Raw genomic sequence first — 20559 nt, 5'->3', positions numbered from 1 at the left:
CCTGTTCACCCCGCTATCATCCAGAAGGAGAGGTCAGTACAGGTGCATCAAAGCTGGGACCGAGAGACTGAAAAACAGCTTCTATCTCAAGGCCATCAGACTGTTAAACAGCCACCACTAACATCGAGTGGCTGCTGCCAACACACTGACTCAACTCCAGCCACTTTAATAATGGGAATTGATGGGAAATGTAAAATATATCACTAGCCACTTTAAACAATGCTACCTAATATAATGTTTACATAGCCTACATTATTCATCTCATATGTATACGTATATACTGTACTCTATATCATCTGCTGCATCTTTATGTAATACATGTATCACTAGCCACTTTAAACTATGCCACTTTGTTTACATACTCATCTCATATGTATATACTGTACTCGATACCATCTACTGTATCTTGCCTATGCCGCTCTGTACCATCACTCATTCATATATCTTTATGTACATATTCTTTATCCCCTTACACTTGTGTGTATAAGACAGTAGTTTTGGAATTGTTAGTTAGATTACTTGTTGGTTATTACTGCATTTCGCTACACTTGCATTAACATCTGCTAACCATGTGTATGTGACAAATAACATTTGATTTGATTTGATTTAATGACCTGCCAGGGAGATTCTCTCAATGCTCCTTAGGTACAGCTCAGATGGATTTAGCATTGGGCTAGGGCTGTAGAATTAATCGAAATTACATCAGAATCGCAATATTAAACTTGTGCAATATCCATAATCGCTAAATATCTATATTGAATGCAATATTTTGAAACGCAGAGTCCGTTTTTTTTGTTTACTTTGTTCTCTCCTCTTTTTCAGAAACCAGCATTAACTACAACAAATCCTCCCCAAAACTAAGCAGGGTTTCCCAACACAAGCCCTCTCCCCACCCACACAGCACTTAAATACCCAACATTTTAGAGAATTTCAGATGCAAAGAAAGCACTTGCTACATTATTCAAATCCCTCGCCTTTCCTTCTCTCGCTCCTCCTGCCTCTCCCAGATGGCCAGCTTACCCTTCTGCCTGGACCCGTTTACAAGGCTGCTCAAACACTGGGGGTGAATGAAGTTTCCATCAATCCATCCACCCAACTGCTGTTTCTGGCAGCCGCAGCCTGGCGAGGAGTCCCAGCAATGCTGGGGTTTCTTTCTTTCTGCCTCACCCTAACCTGTCCTATTAGCTCTACATGGAGGGCTGGATGCTCCATCCCAGCCAGCAAGCAGACACACATACCTGCTGACCACATGGGCTAGTGAAGTGGATGAACCAGTACCACATATCAGCCTTCATAGCTGTAGTACATAAGTTGTTTTGAACTCAATGTAATATTAATCTATGAACTAAACCATACGAAGGACAATTCAAACGAACACAGAGGGACTCTGTAAGAAAACATCCGTCACACCTTGAAAGAGCCCAATGACGCTAGAGAAATGCCTTCCAATAAGCCAAAACCAGAAGATTATTGATAAAGATAACAAGCGTCAAGTGACATAAGCGGTTGCGTGCCAGATTTAAGTGAAAGGGCTGAACATCTCATTCTAAATCATGTAGAAGGACTTACAGTGCATTCTAGTAGGCAAATTTCAGATCTCTCGTTTCAGTTCTGGTTGCCGGTTCTCTGGACTGCGTAAGCGTGCTTTGTATTCTGTCAGCCACTAGACACAAAATATGCTGGCCACTCAGTCTACTCTGTAACACATCATTAATTTTCAAACTGAGTTTGTCCCTCCTCCAAAACCCCACCCTCTCAGCACTAGCTTCTTTCCTGCAGACATCCTTACACACTTCCCCCACTAGTATTCCAACACTACAGCCCATCTCATTGGCTGATAGGGCTCACACCACAAGACTCGTCCCACATATAGGGTCACGTCAGCCAAATTAATGCAAGGGGGAGGGGAATGGGTCTGCAGTCAGTGAAATTCCCGTGTGTGTGTGTGTGTGTGTGTGTGTGTGTGAGCACCCCCCCCCCCCACACACACACACACACACACACACAAAATGCAGATATGCCGGCGGGGGTTACTACAGGACAAGGGGGATTCATCTGGTTATCAGGCCAGGTAGCTATGGCGATCCAGCAGCTGTGCTAGCTGAGCTTTGACTTTCCAGAGACTAAATGGATCATTTTTATTTTATTTATTTAACCAAGTAGGCAAGGTTAAGAACAAGTTCTCATTTACAACTGTGACCTGGCAAAGATGAATCAAAGCAGTACGACAAAAACAGGAGTTATACAAACAAACGTACAGCCAATAACACAATAGAACAATCTATGCAGTGTGTGCAAATATAGAAGAGTAAGGAGGTAAGGCAATAAATAGGCCAGAGGCAAAATAATTCAAATTTAGCATTAACACTGAAGTTAGATGTGCAAGTAGAGATACTGGGGTGCAAAAGAGCAAGAGGATAAATAACAATATTGGGATGAGGTAGTTGGGTGTGCTATTTACAGATTGGCTGTGTACAGGTACAGTGATCGGTAAGCTGCTCTAACAGCTGATGATTAAAGTTAGAGGGAGATATGTGTCCATCTTCAGTGATTTTTACAATTCGTTCCAGTCAGTGGCAGCAGAGAAATGAAGGAAAGGCGGCCAAAGGAAGTGTTGGCTTTGGGGAACGCCAGTGAAATATACCTGCTGGAGCACGTGCTACAGGTGGGTGTTGCTATGGTGACCAGTGAGCTGAGATAATGCGGGGCTTACCTAGCAAAAACACATGACCTGGAGCCAGAGGATTTGGCGACGAGTATGAAGCGAGGGCCAGCCAACGAGAGCATACAGGTCGCAGTGGTGGGTAGTATATGGGGCTTTGGTGATAGACTACATCCAGTTTGCTGAGTAGAGTGTTGAGGCTATATTGTAGATGACATCGCTGAAGTGAAGGATCGGTAGGATAGTCAGTTTTACAAGGGTGTGTTTGGCAGCATTAAGTGAAGGAGTCTGTTGCGAAATAGGAAGCCGATTCTAGATTTAATTTAGGAGATGCTTGATGTGAGTCTGGGAGGAGAGTTTACAGTCTAACCAGACACCTAGGTATTTGTAGTTGTCCACATATTCTAAGTCAGAACCGTCCAGAGTAGTGATGCTAGTCGGGCAGGCAGCAATTGATTGAAGAGCATGCATTTAGTTTTACTAGCATTTTAAAGCAGTTGGAGGCCACGGAAGAAGTGTTGTATGGCAATGAAGCTCATTTGGAAGTTTGTTAACTTCTCTAGGATAGGGGGCAGCATTTGAAATTTCGGATGAAAAGCACACCCAATTTCAACTACATGCTACTCATCCCCAGAAGATATGCATATTAGTAGATTTGGATAGAAAACACTGAAGTTTCTAAAACTGTTTGAATCATGTCTGTGATTAAATATGATTCTGACCAGTATTTTTTGTAATTATCCGTGATGGGAAAACAGTAATCCGCATCTTTCACTCAGTGAAGAGATGTGCGCTAAGCAACTATTGGCTAGTTATTCTGTTTGTAAAGGAATGGGCGGGGTATTGTTTGAACTTGCTACGATTGCATTAAAACAAGCCGCTCTTCCTCTGCTCTCATTTCCCCAGACATGTACGAGTGGCGCGTGTCTAAATCTCCCCTTCTCCAAACATTGTGTAGGAATCCAAATCTGTTGCTTGTCATTCAATCTAGTTATTTCCTGTCAACTTTGCTGTAGCCATATTCTTGTATTCGTCTGTCTACTTCGAGTAGTTTAGTAGGTCTACTTTGTCGGTCCTTATTATTCCATTGCTAATGATGTCCGTCGTTATGTCGCGGTCCAAGCCCATGCTTGCTATTATTAATTTATTCTCACCCAGGCATGTTTACAGAGCAACACAGAAAATAAAAATGACAAAATATAGATTGTACAAATGTAACATAACATCAGGACAGAAAAGTTTTGCTCCTCTTAAAAGTTAAATATATAGGGCATGCGAATTAGCCTACCTTCACCTAAATCTGTGTATGGACTAAATGCAGCAATGCATTAGGCTTTTATTTGCAGAATTTGTTAATTGAATAGGAAAGTAAATCGTGTGCATTTTCATCTGTCGGGGGCGTTTAGGAACACAACGATTCACTCTGAGATGCACTCAGTGAGATCAGTATTGCACACTTGAGCTATAGGCTTTACCAGCATTTAAAAAGGGCACTTCCGATCACGAGTAAATCCGATTACGAATATCAAATGTGATAAAATGGATACGAGTATGACAAGATCAGCATACCCCTACCTAGACCCCACACTCAACTCTGGACATTTAAATTAGTTCCACTGCTTCCCTCCAAGGACTGATTTAGACCTGGGACACCAGGTGGGTGCAGTTAATTATTAGGTAGAACAGAAAACGAGCAGGCTCCGGACCTCTTAGGGTAAGAGTTGACTACCCCTGCTCTAGATTATTTCAGATAAGTCAGTTGAAAGCAGAGAGTACATTACAGTTCTGAGATGGAACAGGGCTGCTTAGTGAACAGTTAACTTCTTGGTGACAGGGCAGTATTTACACATCCGGATTAAATGTATGCTCAAATTCAATTGCCTGCTACTCAAACCCAGAAGATAAGATATGCATATTATTCGTAGATTTGGATAGAAAACACTGAAGTTTCTAAAACTGTTTGAATCATGTCTGAGTATAACAGAACTTATTTAGCAGGCGAAATCCCGAGGACAAACCATTCAGATTTATTTTTAGGTCACTCTATTCAATGGACTTTCATTGGGAATACAGATTTCTAAGGGACCTTCTTGCAGTTCATATCGCTTCCACTGGATGTCAACAGTCTTAAGAAATTGGTTGAGGGTTTTTCCTTTGTGTAATGAAGTACGGCCATCTTGAACGAGGGTAAGTTGAAGTGTACTGTTAGATAGAGGCGCGTGACCAGAAAGCTAGCTACAGCTTGTTTTCCTCCTGTATTGAACACAGATCATCCCGTCTTCAATTGTATCGATTATTTACGTTAAAAAAATACCTAAAGTTGTATTACAAAAGTAGTTTGAAATGTTTTGGCAAAGTTTACAGGTAACTCAAGATATTTTGTAGTCACGTTGCGCAAGTTGGAACTGGTGTTTTTCTGGATCAAACGCGCCAAATAAATGGACATTTTGGATATATATATATATATCGAAGGAATTAATCGAACAAAAGGACCATTTGTGATGTTTATGGGACATATTGGAGTGCCAACAAAAGAAGCTCGTCAAAGGTAGGGCATGAATTATATTTTTTATTTCTGCGTTTTGTCGCGCCTGCAGGGTTGAAATATGTTTCTCTCTCTTTGTTTACTATGGTGCTATCCTCAGATAATAGCATCGTTTGCTTTTGCAGAAAAGCCTTTTTGAAATCTGACATGTTGGCTGGATTCACAACAAGTGTAGCTTTAATTTGCTATCTTGCATGTGTGATTTCATGAGTTGGATTTTTATAATTTGGCGCTCTGCATTTTCACTGGCTTTTGGCCAGGTGGGACACTAGCGTCCCACATATCCCAGAGGTTAAAACAGACGGGAGAGGGAGTGGGATGAAAATCATTAATCAAAATAAATGTTTTCATTTACCTTTTTTATGGGATACACAAGGCAATTCTAGGTCTTGTGGCATGTTCTGGTTAAACTATCCCAAATTCAATGGACTTGAATTACAACCCTCTTGCATACACAGTGCATTCTTCCATCACATTCAGCTGATTCTAAAGATCTTGCACACTAATGAGATGGTACATGCTTTCTGGTAAGTTCATTACAATACTGGGTGGGGTGAATATATTTTATAAATGACATGCATTATTTTTGTTAACTAATAAATAGTAGCCTACAGCAAAATGTGTTTAAATCATTTCCAACTTGTTAACAATTTCTGCTAGTTAGTTTTTGCTACCATGTGGGTTTTAGCTTGCTTCAGCCTGCTAACTGAGGAGTGTTAAATTCACCCGTTTCCATACATGTTTCATTTTATACAAATTTTCTAATCTTTACCGGAAATCAACACTATCTGATGTGTGGAGACATTTCAATGCAGCTAAGGTAGAAGGAAAAGCTGTGCACATTTGCAAATACTGTGCCAAATCATATGTGAAGAATGCAACAAAGATGGAGAATCATCAGACCAAGTGCATAAAGTTCCCTCAGCGCTCACAACAAGCAACCTCTGACAAAAGTCCCTCTACTTCTATTCGAGGTGAAAATTATGAATCAGACACCTTATCGATAGCAATAGCTCATGGTCCTCCTGTAATCAGAAGTTGTTTTTGACCCAATGGAGGAAAGTAGTCAGAAATGCTGATGAATGTCATGCTAGAGCTGTGTATGCAATTTGTTCACCTCTGATGCTTACAGGCAATGTATATTGGAAGAGACTTCTGAACGTTCTTCACCTAGCATACACCCCTCCAACCAGACATGCTTTATCTACTAATTTGCTGGATGCAGAGTTCAAGTGAAGGTCAAGGAAATCATAGAGAAAGCAGACTATTGCAATCATCTTTGATGGGTGGTCAAATGTTCGTGGGCAAAGAATAATTAACTACATCATCTCCAACCCTCAACCAGTATTCTACAAGAGAACAGACACAGCGGTCTATACATTGCAGATGCGCCGAAGGCAGTCATCGTTGACCTTGGACCACAGAAGGTATTTGCACTGGTGACAGAATGCTGCCTGGTCATGAAGGCTGCTTGGTCATGTCACACCCATTGGCTGTGCTGGTCATGCATTGAATCTGCTCCAAGGACTTCATGGCACTGAAAACAATGAATACACTCTACAAGAGAGCCAAGGAAATGGTTAGGTACGTGAAGGGTCATCAAGTTATCAGAAATCTACCTTACCAAGCAAAGTGAAAAGAATAAGCACACCACATTGAAGCTGCCCAGCAACACCCGTTGGGTGGTGTTGTCATGTTTGACAGTCTCCTGGAGGTGAAGGAGTCTCTCCAAGAAATGGCCATATCCCAGTCTGCTGATATGGACAGCCCCATCAAGAGGATCCTCCTGGATGATGCATTTTGGGAGAGAGAGGTAAGCAGCCTGAAACCTTTAGCATTTGCCATTGTCTCTCTCAATCCGTACAACACCATCCTGTCTGATGTTCAGACTCTACTTGCAGAAATGTAAGAGAAGAAATCCCTACTGCCCTGCCCACTTCACTGTTGCTCCAAGCAGAGGAAACTGCAGTTCTGAAATACACGCCACAGCATACATGTTGAACCCCAAGTATGCTGGCAAGAGAATTCTGTCTGGTGCAGAGATCAACAAGGCCTATGGTGTCATCACCACCGTGTCTCGCCACCTTGGCCTGGATGAGGGCATGGTTCTTGGCAGTCTTCGAAGGTACACTTCCAAGCAAGGGCTTTGGGATGGAGATGCAATATGGCAGTCGTACCAACATATCTCATCAGCCACCTGGTAGATCTGAGGCTCTTTCCCCTGTTACCTCCATCCTCCTCCAAATCCCAACAACATCAGCTGCCTCAGAGCGCAACTGGTCCTTGTTTGGGAACACACACCAAAGCACGCAACAGGCTGATCAATTCAGGGGTTGAAAAATTGGTGGCCTTCCGGGCAAATTTGAGGCTGACAGCGAGCCATCCTCAAAAAGGTTGGAAAGTGACAGTAAAGATGAGGCCTCAGAGTCTGATGTTCAAGGAGGCGGACATTGAGGATTTCCAGGGAGAAGACATGGAAGCCTGAGAGGAAGACAACCAAAGCTTTAGTTTCTAGACTATCATTTTACTGATGTATGTTGAAAAACATTTTTGGGAGATGCGATGGATCATTCAACATTCCCTTTTGTTGTTCAGTGAAATCATTCCATGTGAAGAGTCAACTCAAATAAAAGTTCAATTCATAACTACATTTATTATTTTTATTCTATTGGAAGGATTGAATCATTTGCAATTATGTCTACTTATTAGACGGTAAAAGGTTTGTTTCGGTCTCCATATGATAATGCAAAAAACCTACATTTAAAATGGTATTAATATGAATTTGCATATATTTCCATTAATTCCCATATATTTCCATTAATTCCCACAGAAAGTTACCTGAATATTCCCCAAAATGTGCAATAATACAAGGAGGCCACAAAAAGTACTCAAAACAGAGTGAGTTTTACACATGTTACACATGGTTTTTAGGGCCACCTTTACGTTTGAAAAAATAAAATAGTGCCCCTTGTGTGCACTACGGGTAATATCGTATATCCCAGGATGGCACGGTATGGACATCCGGATATGTCAAACTCTAACCGAAAGTCAAATTCTAGTACAGAACCATTTTTCATGTTCTAGTATAAAAAAGTAACCGTTTCAGAATACCATGCAACACGAGTTAGTGCTGATCACAAGAATGTAGTCAATGATACCAAGGCTGAGAAAGAGCTTCCCACCTGGACAACACTGATTGGTGGGAATTTGCAGGTCATGGGAAATGGAGAGAAAGATAACAGGTCATTTGCCATTGCATTATCATATAACCTACATTTTTAGGGCTGTCCCATAACACACACAAAAAAAAGGATCTTGGTCAACCATGAGTCTTTTCTTTCAACCAATTAGTACATTTTTACAACGTATATTATATATAGTTGAAGTCGGAGGTTTACATACACCTTAGCCAAATACATTTAAACTCATTTTTCCACAATTCCTGAAATTTAATCCTAGTAAAAATTCCCTGTCGTAAGTCAGTTAGGAACAGCACTTTATTTTAAGTATGTGAAATGTCAGAATAATAGCAGAGAGAATTACTTATTTCAGCTTTTATTTCTTTCATCACATTCCCTACTGGGTCAGAAGATGGCATATACTAATTGAGTATTTGGTAGCATTGCCTTTAAATGATTTAACTTGGGTCAAACGTTTTGGGTAGCCTTCCACAAGCTCCCTACAATAAGTTGGGTGAATTCTGGCCCATTCCTCCTGACAGAGCTGGTGTATCTGAGTCAGGTTTGTAGGCCTCCTTGCTCACACACACCTTTTCAGTTCTGCCCACAAATGTTCTATAGGATTGAGGTCAGGGCTTTGTGATGGCCACTCCAATACCTTGACTTTGTTGTCCGTCAGCCATTTTGCCGCAACCTTAGGAAGTATGCTTGGGGTCATTGTCCATTTGGAAGATCCATTTTCACCCAGCTTTAACTTTCTGAATGATGTCTTGAGATGTTGCTTCAATATATCCACATAGAATCATGAGGGTGGAAAATTATCTATTTTGTGAAGTGCACCAGTCCCTCCTGCAGCAAAGCACCCCCACAACATGATGCGGCCACCCCCGTGCTTCACGGTTGGGATGGTGTCCTTCGGCTTGCAAGCCTCCCCCTTTTCCTCCAAACATAATGGTCATTATGGCCATACAGTTCTATTTTTGTTTCATCAGACCAGAGGACATTACTCCAAAAAGTACAATATTTGTCCCCATGTGCAGTTGCAAACCGTAGTCTGGCTTTATGGCGGTTTTGGGGCTGTGGCTTCTTCCTTGCTGAGAGGCCTTTCAGGTTATGTCGATATAGGGCTCTTTTTACTGTGGATAAGGATACTTTTGTACCGGTTTTCTCCAGCATCTTCACAAGGTCCTTTGCTGTTGTTCTGGGAATGATTTGCACTTTTCGCACCAAAATACGTTCATCTCTAGGAGACAGAACGCGTCTCCTTCCTGAGCAGTATGACAGCTGTGTGGTCCCATGGTGTTTATACTCGCGTACTATTGTTTGTACAGATGAGCGTGGTATCTTCAGTCGTTTGGAAATTGCTCCCAAAAATGTACCAGACTTGTGGAGGTCTACAATTTTTTTTCTGAGGCCTTGGCTGATTTCTTTTGATTTTCCCATGATGTCAAGCAAAGAGGCACTGAGTTTGAAGGTAGACCTTGAAATACATCCACAGGTACACCTCCAATTGACTCAAATGATGTCAATTAGCTTATCAGAATCTTCTAAAGCCATGACATCATTTTCTGGAATTTTCCAAGCTGTTTAACCTGTTGGTACTAGGGGGCAGTATTTTCATTTTTGGAAAAATAACGTTCCCAAATTAAACGGGATATTTTGTCAGAACAAGATGCTAGAATATGCATAATTGACAGCTTAGGATAGAAAACACTAAAGTTTCCCAAACTGTAAAAATATTGTCTGTGAGTATAACAGAACTGATGTTACAGGCGAAAGCCTGAGAAAAATCCAATCCGGAAATGACTCATCTTTTGAAAGCCCTGCGTTCCGATGCGTCCCTATTGAGCTGTGAATGCCCTATCAACCATATTACGCTTTCTACGTATTCCCCAAGGTGTCTACAGCATTGTGACGTAGTTTTACGCATTTATGTTGAAGAATACCCGTAGGCGGCTTCATTGCGCAAGTGGTCACCTGATGCTCCCGGAAAATTTCTTGATTAAAATACAGAGGTAGCCATTATTCCAATCGCTTCTACTGAGAAACCAATTGTCCTGGTTGATATATTATCGAATAGATATTTGAAAAACACCTTGAGGATTGATTATAAACAACGTTTGCCATGTTTCTGTCGATATTATGGAGCTAATTTGGAATATTTTTCGGCGTTGTCGTGACCGCAATTTCCGGTCGATTTCTCAGCCAAACGTGAAGAACAAACGGAGCTATTTCGCCTAGAAAAATAATATTTTGGGAAAAAGATTAACTTTGGCCATCTACCTGGGAGTCTCGTGAGTGAAAACATCCGAAGTTCATCAAAGGTAAACAATTTAATTTGATTGCTTTTCTGATTTGTAACAATGTTGCCTGCTGCTAGCAAGGCATAATGCTATGCTAGGCTATCGATAAACTTACAAATACTTGTCTAGCTTTGGCTGTAAAGCATATTTTGAAAATCTGAGATGACAGGGTGATTAACAAAAGGCTAAACTGTGTTCCAATATATTTCACTTGCAATTTTCATGAATAGGAATATTTATGTCCGTTGCGTTATGCTAATTAGTGTTAACGGTCCCGTTCATGGGATGGGGTGTCACTAGAGGAATAGAGAGAATAATTTTGCACGCCCAATTTTTCAGTTTTTGATTTGTTAAAAAAGTTTGAAATATCCAATAAATGTCGTTCAACTTCATGATTGTGTCCCACTTGTTGTTGATTCTTCACAAAAAAATACAGTTTTATATCTTTATGTTTGAAGCCTGAAATGTGGCAAAAGGTCGCAAAGTTCAAGGGGGCTGAATACTTTCGCAAGGCACTGTATATAACCTGAGCTTGGCTGATGCTTTAAGCACACTGTTTGATTAAATATGCAAGACAAAGGACTCAAGATAGCCTAACCAGAAGAAAAAGAAAAGGTTCCCGACCCTCCCCCTCCTGCTGGCCTTCACAGATTCTGCAGTTAAGCTCCTGAAGTTGCCGGTAACAGGCTACACCAGGGGTCGGCAATTTATCTTACCATTTATGCTGATCTGCGTGATAGTTATAATTTTCATATGAACATTTTCATGGTACCAGTTAACTTATAATAGTCTTAGGATCTTAACAAAATAAAAAAAGAATCTAAATTATCATTATACAAATCTAAAAGTAACTTCTATTGGCATCTATGTTAAATTTGACTACATAAAGCCAACAAATAAAAATATTGCAGCCTGTAGGTAGAAAATAGCCTGAAAAATAAATATCCTCCAACACCACACTGGCTACGCACGGCCTGTCTGCAACGAACTTGAAACATTGGATCATCTATCAACTGTGTCTGGCCTGAAAGCTAGCAAACTTGGAACATTGTATAAAATATTCTGGGGCCTCAGGTTGTGTCTACACTCAACACTTACATGCGACTCCTGCTATCAGAACACAAAGATCTCATTGAAAAGGAGGGGTCTAGACCCACAAATGTCACTTTGTGGTCTGATTGTGTTCAGATCTGGCTGACCACTTCAGGTGGTGGTCAGGGATGCATTGTGTACGGATTTCTCCTCAGTCTGGATGCAATCGGGCTAATGAAAGCGCATACAGCGGGTGACATCAGCACTCCTCGCACAAGTCTCCAGAAAACTTGTGTTTTAGGACCGAGAGGCACCTTTTCGTTAGAACTTTGGAAGAAATACATTCCTAGCGTGTTAGGAACCTGTTTGCTATTTTGTGTTTGGCAAGAGCTATGCTAACCCATTTGCAATCCCTTTAGTGTTGCTTGCTAGCTACAGAGTTTAGCTGGCTAGTGCCTATTCCACTGTTTGTAGAATGCATACTGGCTTTTGATTATAGTGCAGGAAAAGGGAATCCAGACACACTGTGGACACATTTAAATGTAGGTTTAGATGCACGACGTGTCAGTAACTCCATGATCAGAATACTAAACCTGCATGAACTGTCAAGTCTAGACGCTGCCTCAGTTTTCAGTGAGTTTGGGACAGACAGCTGTAGGCTATTTGTGCAAAGTAGAAATCAGGTATATTATGACGCTTCCACTGGTCAGAGCATTACATTTTCCCTTTCGTGCAGAGTGGTTATCGAAAGGGAGAGCAAACAGCCTATCGACCAAATAATCAACTACATGGGGTCAGCCCTAATTTACATAGAACTGTGCAAGGTGACAGCCTGCTAGGACAACAGTATGTGCACCCTACTTTGAGGGACGAACAATCAGTCACAGGAGAATGAAGATGCTCACAGTCGGCCCGCTCATTAAAGGATTAGGCCTATGGCTAAACTGACCAAGACGCACCTCTAACAACAAATATACCCTAAATTCTGCCCAAAAACAAATGACAAATCTCTCAACCAGTGACATACAGGCTTTTTGTGAGTGCTGATGCCGCCCTGTGATAAGCAGTGCCCACTTTGTCAAAGGCAGGTGTGAAAAAATATTTTGCTTCTCCAATCCCAGCTCGCCTCTCCAGGCTGCTGTTGAAGACGCATCGCTGCGGTGCGCCACCAACATTACGTCAAAAAAAAGTTAACATAAATCATGTAGCAGATAAAGGTTATGGTAGAACGAGTATGTGGCCTTTTCTGTAGCCTACAGGTTGGAGATAAAAATGTATGACAATGTAATGAGACGGACACTTTTTACATCATGCAGGTTTCTATGATCAAATAGCCTAACCTAATTGGAGCTCAATAAAATAAATGCGCTGTCATGTCAACAAAACTTAGTAAAACACCTTTTTGTTGGTGTTTTACAAACAGTAGTTACCACAGATGGGGCTGCACCTCAGTAAATCCGGAAAATACTTATTTTCAACGAGTGGGAAAATGTATTTTAAAAACACCTTTTCAACATAATTTTGCTTACTGTGACTTTTAGTTTTGCAAGGCAGCCCTGAAACCTCCACGCAGTTGCGTGCACACATTTAAATGGGTTTTATAGTAAATACATGTAATTTAACCGTAACAATGTATTACCTGTTAATGTGACCCTCCTGTAGGTTCACTCCAGCCCCTGTTGTAATTAATCTGATTCAGCTTATAACCAGCTAAGGTGCGCTCGAGTGGGGTTGGAGGGAAAACCTACAGGACAGTAGCTCTCCAGGAACAGGGTTGGAAAGCCCTATATGTAGCCCATGTATCTGATGCGGTCTGACCAAGAGTAAGACATGCCATACTCTTTTTGGCCAGACAGCATTACACATGGCCTACTGAGACAGAGGGGCGCTGTTTCGATTGCTCAGATGCATTACGTGCGAACGTGTGATTGATGATTCTGTCTGTGCCCCTCTCTGTCATGTAAATAAATAACCAATATTTAAATATGGTAGGGCATGCCAGGCCCCCTAATGCCCACCTATTACACTGGCCCTGGATTTTTTTTTGTTGGGGGGGGGGGGTTTATGAACTGAAAGCAACTAGTTTGCAGTGTTGAGTGAACTACATTTAGTTCCAACTAGAAATGTAACTACATTTCACTGTAGCTTGGTGGTAGTTTACCTAAATTCAACTCATGGTAGTGTTTTCAGTAGTTAATGACTTTTTACTTCGGTTAACATCCAATTCCAGAGTGTTCAATGTATGCAATTTATTATATTTCAGACTTAGATATGATCATTTCTCACGAAGTAGTTTGATGTAGTGAACTACTTTCTCAAAGTAACTTTAGTTAACTATAGTTTTGTTAAGGGTAGCTTTAATTTAAGGGTAGCTTTAATGAAGCTTAACTTCCAGTGTGAAGTAATTGATTGCTTGGTCAACTATACATTTTCAGAGTAGTTCCCAACACTAGAATGGCACGCATCTACTCGCTGTTGGTTAACTGGCCGAACTACCGGCAAAGCCTGAATAGAAATTCCTCGAATATCTCTTCTACCAATACCTAGCTGATTAGCTAACCTTAGTAAAGGCTGTCAAGCCAGCCGTCGCGTGCAAACAAAAGTAACGTTACCTAGAACAGTGGCTAATTGTAGCTAAGGTTAACCAAATTAGCTTCAAAGTTTAAATATCCCCGTTTCAATTAAGATATTCCATTTCAATTAAGAGCAACATAGTGAACAAACACTGTAGCTTCTCTATCTGTAACTACCACTTGGTAAACTAGCCAGCTATAGTAACGTTCGCCACACAATTTCTGAGTCAGCATCACGCGTTCAACACGATAACGTTAGTTAACTTGTGTTTCCAAAAATTATTAGCTAGTAAGTCTACGAAAATAATGTTTGATAATGTTAGCCCTTACCGCCAATACAAAACAATCAACCGTTTCCTGCAGGTAACTTCAGCGTTGCAAACTTTGGCGCTGAAGTTGTTGATTAGGGAATAGAGACACGTTCACTTCACTTCCCTGAGCTTCAAGTGTGCGCGTACTGATTCTTTGTGAGGAGAATGTGACGTGGCGGAGTTTCATTCGGTCATGTAACTTGAAACTGAAAGATATGTATCTGATGTATTTTGACTGTACTAACATATTGGTCTATGTGGAGAAAATTGTTTTAAAACCCAGGTGAAATTAGGGTTGACAGTACAGGTAGCCTAGTGGTTAGGGGCGGCAGGTAGTCTAGTGGTTAGAGCGTTGGGCCAGTAACCGGAAGGTTGCAAATCCCCGAGTTGACAAGGTAAAAATGTATCGTTCTGCCCCTTAACTGCCGTCAATGAAAATAAGAATGTGTTCTTAACTGACTTGCCTAGTAAAAAAGTAGCAATGACTGGAAGAGGACCATATTGAGAGGCACTAGCAGCTATGGAAAACCTATGGGCTGGCAATGTCCTATTTAGACTAGAGGTTACATTTATATTTATTACACACATGACTGATAACAGCATTATTGTTGATTATTTTTTGTGTTGACCTTTAAGCAATAGATGCTTTTTTCTTCAGAATTCATTGACATCATTCACTCATCCATATACTTATATGTACATATATATGTACATATTCTCATTCACCTCTTTATATGTACATATTCTCATTCGTTGCTTTAGATTTGTGTGTATTAGGTAGTTGTTGGGGAATTGTTAGAGTACTTGTTAGATATTACTGGAACTAGAAGCACAAACATTTCGCTACACTCGCATCAACATCTGCTAACCATGAGTATGTGACCAATACAATTGTATTTTATTTGACATCAACAGCTGCACATGAACTTTCTTGTGGTATAGACTTCTACTCTCTAGCTCTGGCAATACCCAATGAATGAATTACCATAGATGTTTTATAAATTATGTGAATTGTTGCAAGAAACAAATGGCACAAATCTGCAGATTGCTGGATCCTTCACACATATATCTGAAATTCGTGACAATGTAAACGTTTGTGGCTTTACCAGAGATTAACAAGGTCATAGCGCCCTCTAGTGGTCTAGTGGTCGATTGCCTTAGTGGGCGGAGTCAATGCAGTATTTCCGCCCTCGTTTTTTATTTTTTTTGCGACTGACGTATGAAGGAAAGGGTAGCAACAGTTGCCTCGAGACCCCCGCACGCCATAGTGACTGTAGCCGTGGAGACAGTTACTTACCAACGGGTGCAACACTCAGCAACAGCAGCAGCAGAAGCAACTGGAACTCAACGAGCAAGTGAGAGAGGGGAAAGAGAGCACAGCCAGGGCAGAACTTATACAAGGCAAAGGTGAATATATCTTTACGGAGTTGAGACGATACATTTATTCTAATTTGGGATAATGATACTGTGGTATTGAATGCACACCAATCTCTCTTTCATACGGTAGTAGATAACGTTACTTTCCCTTCGTCACATCCACCCCACGAATCTTCTGTCAAGCAGCTACCTAACGTTAACTAGCCAGTTAACTAAGCTAATGTCGTTTACGCCATTCAACGCGATTGTTTGTCTGCCATTTCTATAAGTTTACCAGCAAGTTAACTATCCTATTGCTAACTATTTAGCTAAGTTAGTTCCATATTTGTACACATTTTTCAATTTTTATACACGGGTTTAAACCTTGTGCCAGGTTGTGTGCATAATTTAATTGTCGGTTTATTCTGCTATAATATGCCTGCTCTGAAGCTGCCAAGCTAGTTAGCTACAAGTTGTACAGTAGATAGCTAAAGTTAGCTAAAAGAGCTCATAACATTAACATTTTGTAGAATTTTACTTCGTGGATGTGACTGACAACTTGCTGAAATGTTGCCTAACTCAATTGAGCTAAATTAGCTCGATTATTCATAGTACCCACAAATTCATTCACCTACTGTACTAACTGTTTTTTGCCGAGCCAACCGATTTAGCCAACATTAGCTAGCTGCCAGCTGGGTCAGGTAACATAGGCATTAGTCTACCTTAAATAGCTAAGCCTATCCCAAAATTGGGCAGACAATTATTATGTTTTTACCAAAACCCATCTCTAATATCTGATTACTAACTTTGATATACGTTATTAATATTAACTCATGAAGAGACCCATTATAGTGCTGTTGAATTTCGACGTGTTAGCTGAATTAAATAATCAGTCGTTACTCGTTCTACTTTTTAAACATGGAACAGTGGCGCGAGCTCATCTCCAATAGCTCACTAACAGTGAGTAGTCGTTATTTGCTAGCTATGTTTATTAACTATCCTGTTACACAACAACAAACGGAAAGCTTGCCAGCTTACTGGTTATATCACATTCAGGGTGCCACTGTCGTGTCGATCTCGTTTTGGGAAAGGGGTGCATTGATGGAACAGTTTATTTGGCATGCTTTTTTCTTTTAGTAGGAGGCTGTGTAAAAGCTGATTGGACCGCTGTAAGTAGGCTAAGCCAAGGCAAATAGTCATTCTACTATAACACGTTAATAACCAATAGTAATGCAATTACCGAATCATATTCTTAGCTAACTACAAATATTTCCCTATTTTCTACACCTACGATTACCAAAAATATGTAACAGCTAGGTGGTGCTATGATAGTTATTCCTCCTCAGTGGTTATTTTCTAAATAGTGGCTAATTATTTTGAGTGGTTTAATATAGTTATCCCATGTAAAATTTGAGACATCACACCTTTGAAACAAATATACTTATTATTTATTATTATTTATTATACCATTCAGCTGAATGTGGAACCCTAAACTCAAAGAATCAGATGGACATCAGGAGACATTGACTTTAACATCTTGACTCTGCTTGTCTGACCTCAGTCCAATTTTCTAGGAACAGTTCATCACCATTTTCCACGGTGATGTTACACTTGTTTAACAGAGCCAGGGCAGTTGATGAGTTCTATCCAAGATAGTGACATTTTGGGGCGGCAGGTCGCCTAGTGGTTAGAGCTTTGGGCCAGTAACCAAAAGGTTGCTGGATTAAATCCCAAAGCTGACATGATAAAAATCTGTCTTTCTGCCCCTGAACAAGGCAGTTAACCCACTGTTCCCTGGTAGGTCGTCATTGTAAATAAGAATTTGTTCTTATCTGACTTGCCTAGTTTAAAAAATATATATATTGTCCTGGTGTTAGTTCTCATTAGGTGTGCTGCGCTTTATACGTATCTTTAGAGCCGAGTGCCCATACTAGTGAAAACCATGAGGATAATAGGCACGGAAGTGGTTAATGCAATGACTACAGCGAAGCCCTTCTCTCTACTCTGATATTGCATTAATTTCTTGTCAAATAATTTGTCTCCACTGACAATTTGTATGCAGTTTGGTTGAGGTGCCTTTCAAAAACATTTTTTGGGGGGTCTCTAGTCCCCACTGAGTTCACCCTGATCTAATGACAGCTGTCAGACGCTCCTTTGTGAGACCTGTTTGCTGTAGTGACAACAGTTCTTAATAATCTTTGTCGCATAAAAATGCACTCTTTTAATTAACTATTTTAATTAAAATATCTGTTTTCTGGTAATGGAATACACTGTCACAGGTGCACTTCCACATAGGATGCCTCTTCCCAGGCAGAGAACTGAATGATTCATGTTGAGATGTATTATTGATGAAGCCCAATACCTGTTTCCTTTCATCTGAAATGGGGAGTATATTTTGTGTATTTTCATTAGCCAGCCTGTATATTTATGAGAGTTAGGTTGATGGTGGCTTTTTGAGTGCCATCTGTTAATGGGTCTTTTGTTGAAGGTTGTTAGCCTGCTACTCCACTAAATAGGCTTATAGGGACTGTGCTCATAAAGTTTCCTTCAAAATGAAGTTTCTTGCAGTCTAATCCTTATTTTACTAATGCACCCTGATCTTGAGTAAGGATAAAATCAATGTTTAAGGGATTACTGCACTTGTTTTGACAAATTAGGGTACTTCTGAAAGAATCTAGCTTTGATTGGTCTACAAAGAAATAATGTCCCTGAACCACCATGAAGCCAGAATCTGATCATGCTGCTGTTATGTTTACATGGCAACTTGATATATAAATACACCCAAAGTCATGGAAAGAGAGTGGATGGGGTGGGCCAGAGGGTAACGTGTTATTCTTTTAAAAGTCAGTGTTTTTAATCAGGTTATTTTCATCTCCCTGGATGTGGCGGGTGTACATAGTTTTGGCTTGCAGAAGCAGGTCAAGTGGAAAAGGTGCTCAATAGAGGAGAGTAATACGGAATGGAAAGAAGCTGGTACTGACTAGTTAAACCCATTCTGAGGTTTTGTACTGATTGTGTTTTGGGAAGTGGGTCTTTCTTGTGCTCCATTGAGAATGATATGTTTCCTCTTGAGTTGCCTTCTTAATCAACAAACATCAAAAACCTTTTTAAGGCATGCTCAAGCAACAACAAAAAACATTTGGATCAGTTGAAAGAATACATGCTGTTAGAGTTTACTGGGTAACTTTCAACATATATTTTATTTGGGTCTGCCAGTGTCTTCATTATTGACACAGCCTGCAGCCTGTGATTGTGGTCATGCTTCGGTGCCTCCCAGCGATGAATGCCACTGTGGCCTGTGATTCACCACTGCCACCTGTGGTCTAGGTTTAGTCCTGTCTGTACTCTTCCTATGGACCCCTGTCCTAAGTATCCACTTTGGCACTGCTTTTGTGGTTATTTTAGCAGTATCCACAGTAACCCTATACCATATTGAGGTTTTAAGGGACTCGTCCCTGGGGGGGGGTCGTCAAATGTCCACTGTGTGTATGTGTTCATGCTGTATTTAGCTAATCTGGATGAGGTCCAGCCCCGAGGAGAGGTGCTCAGTCTAATACCCGGCCAATCACTGCCTGTTATTGAGAGTCTGCACAAACTCAGACCACAAACTCAGACCAACAATGTTAACATAAGAACATCATTTTTTCAAAGAATTGTCATCAAGACAGAGTAGGCTACTCTCGATTGCAGGCAATGGTTCACTGCTGGAGCATTTGCCAGAACTCAATCAATGTGTGGTGCTGATATGGCCCATTTTTTTGGACACTGGAGTTATCATCCATTAAATTATTTTTGTAACTTTTGATTCGCATCCTATTTTAAAAGCCAATAGTTGGCACACTAGCAGCAGTGTGCCTAATTTATGTAGATGTCATCACTGTTGTTTTTACAGTTATGGTGTTAAGATCCAAGAGCATTTAAAATTGGAATTCGTCCTTGCTGTGCTTACTGAGCCATCTGGTCTCTGTACATTTGATTATCTGACATTAACTCTGTTTTTAATGAGATTTGCCAAACCTCCAGTCAGAAATGTCATGAATTCACTGAACAGAGCAGAGGCACACAGAAGATGAATACCTTTGGGGAGTTGTTAATGTGTACATGGGAAGTAATAGTGTGGTGGTTTTCTACATAAGAAAGGGGCAGTTTTTCCTCTGTTATTACAGTTAACTCCGTTAACTCAGCCACCACTTGTACAAAACGAACAAGTGTCCATGTCAAGTGTCCATGTGCAGTAAATCTGTTTTGTCTTGCAGACAGTGTTAAGTTGTCGACACAGGCAGTGCAGTTTGGAAATCACAAAGTAGGCTTTTGTCTCCAAGCTACTGAGAAAGTCTCACCAGGTAGAAAAAAAGTTGCCCATGATTGGCTCTCAGTAGCAACAGGTTAAAACTTGTTGTGGAATGAAATGTTTTTCAGTTGTTTTCACTCTCACGTCACCAGGGCCATTCTTTACATTACACCTGGTTTGTAATCATAGCTACACAACTCCCACAAACAGCAGACGGGGTTCTGACATTTGCATCACAATGATGGCCCCCCCTCAACTTTTTTCAGCAAGGGACAGTTGACCTCCCCCAACCCTCTCCACTTTCTAT

At 40.7% G+C, this 20559-nt stretch overlaps 2 protein-coding genes across 5 annotated transcripts in view; one reads left to right on the top strand and one right to left on the bottom strand.

Moving 5' to 3' along the window:
- Nucleotides 1-14782, bottom strand: part of LOC112241811 (long-chain-fatty-acid--CoA ligase ACSBG2) — a 58722-nt gene extending 43940 nt beyond the window's left edge. The window contains exon 1 of one of the 2 annotated variants that reach the window (XM_024409921.2): nt 14625-14782. Coding sequence is in view for 1 of the 2 variants with exons in the window: in XM_024409868.2 (XP_024265636.1) it covers nt 1570-1576 (7 nt within the window). In the remaining variant the exon portion in view is untranslated. Of the gene's footprint in view, nt 1-1569; nt 1708-14624 lie in introns of those variants that run through there. The other variant, XM_024409868.2, reaches the window with a different exon arrangement.
- Nucleotides 14783-15837: 1055 nt separating this feature from the next.
- Nucleotides 15838-20559, top strand: part of LOC112241337 (DNA-binding protein RFX2) — a 61292-nt gene continuing 56570 nt past the window's right edge. For 2 of the 3 annotated variants that reach the window (XM_024409598.2, XM_024409479.2), the window contains exon 1: nt 15838-16012. The gene's annotated coding sequence lies outside the window, so the exon portion shown is untranslated. The remainder of the gene's footprint in view (nt 16013-20559) is intronic. The other variant, XM_024409535.2, reaches the window with a different exon arrangement.

Source organism: Oncorhynchus tshawytscha, linkage group LG01, assembly GCF_018296145.1.
Source record: "Oncorhynchus tshawytscha isolate Ot180627B linkage group LG01, Otsh_v2.0, whole genome shotgun sequence".
In the NCBI taxonomy this organism is placed as follows: domain Eukaryota; kingdom Metazoa; phylum Chordata; class Actinopteri; order Salmoniformes; family Salmonidae; genus Oncorhynchus; species Oncorhynchus tshawytscha.
Note: the sequence above shows the minus strand (reverse complement) of the source record. Positions and strands in the feature narration are given on the sequence as shown.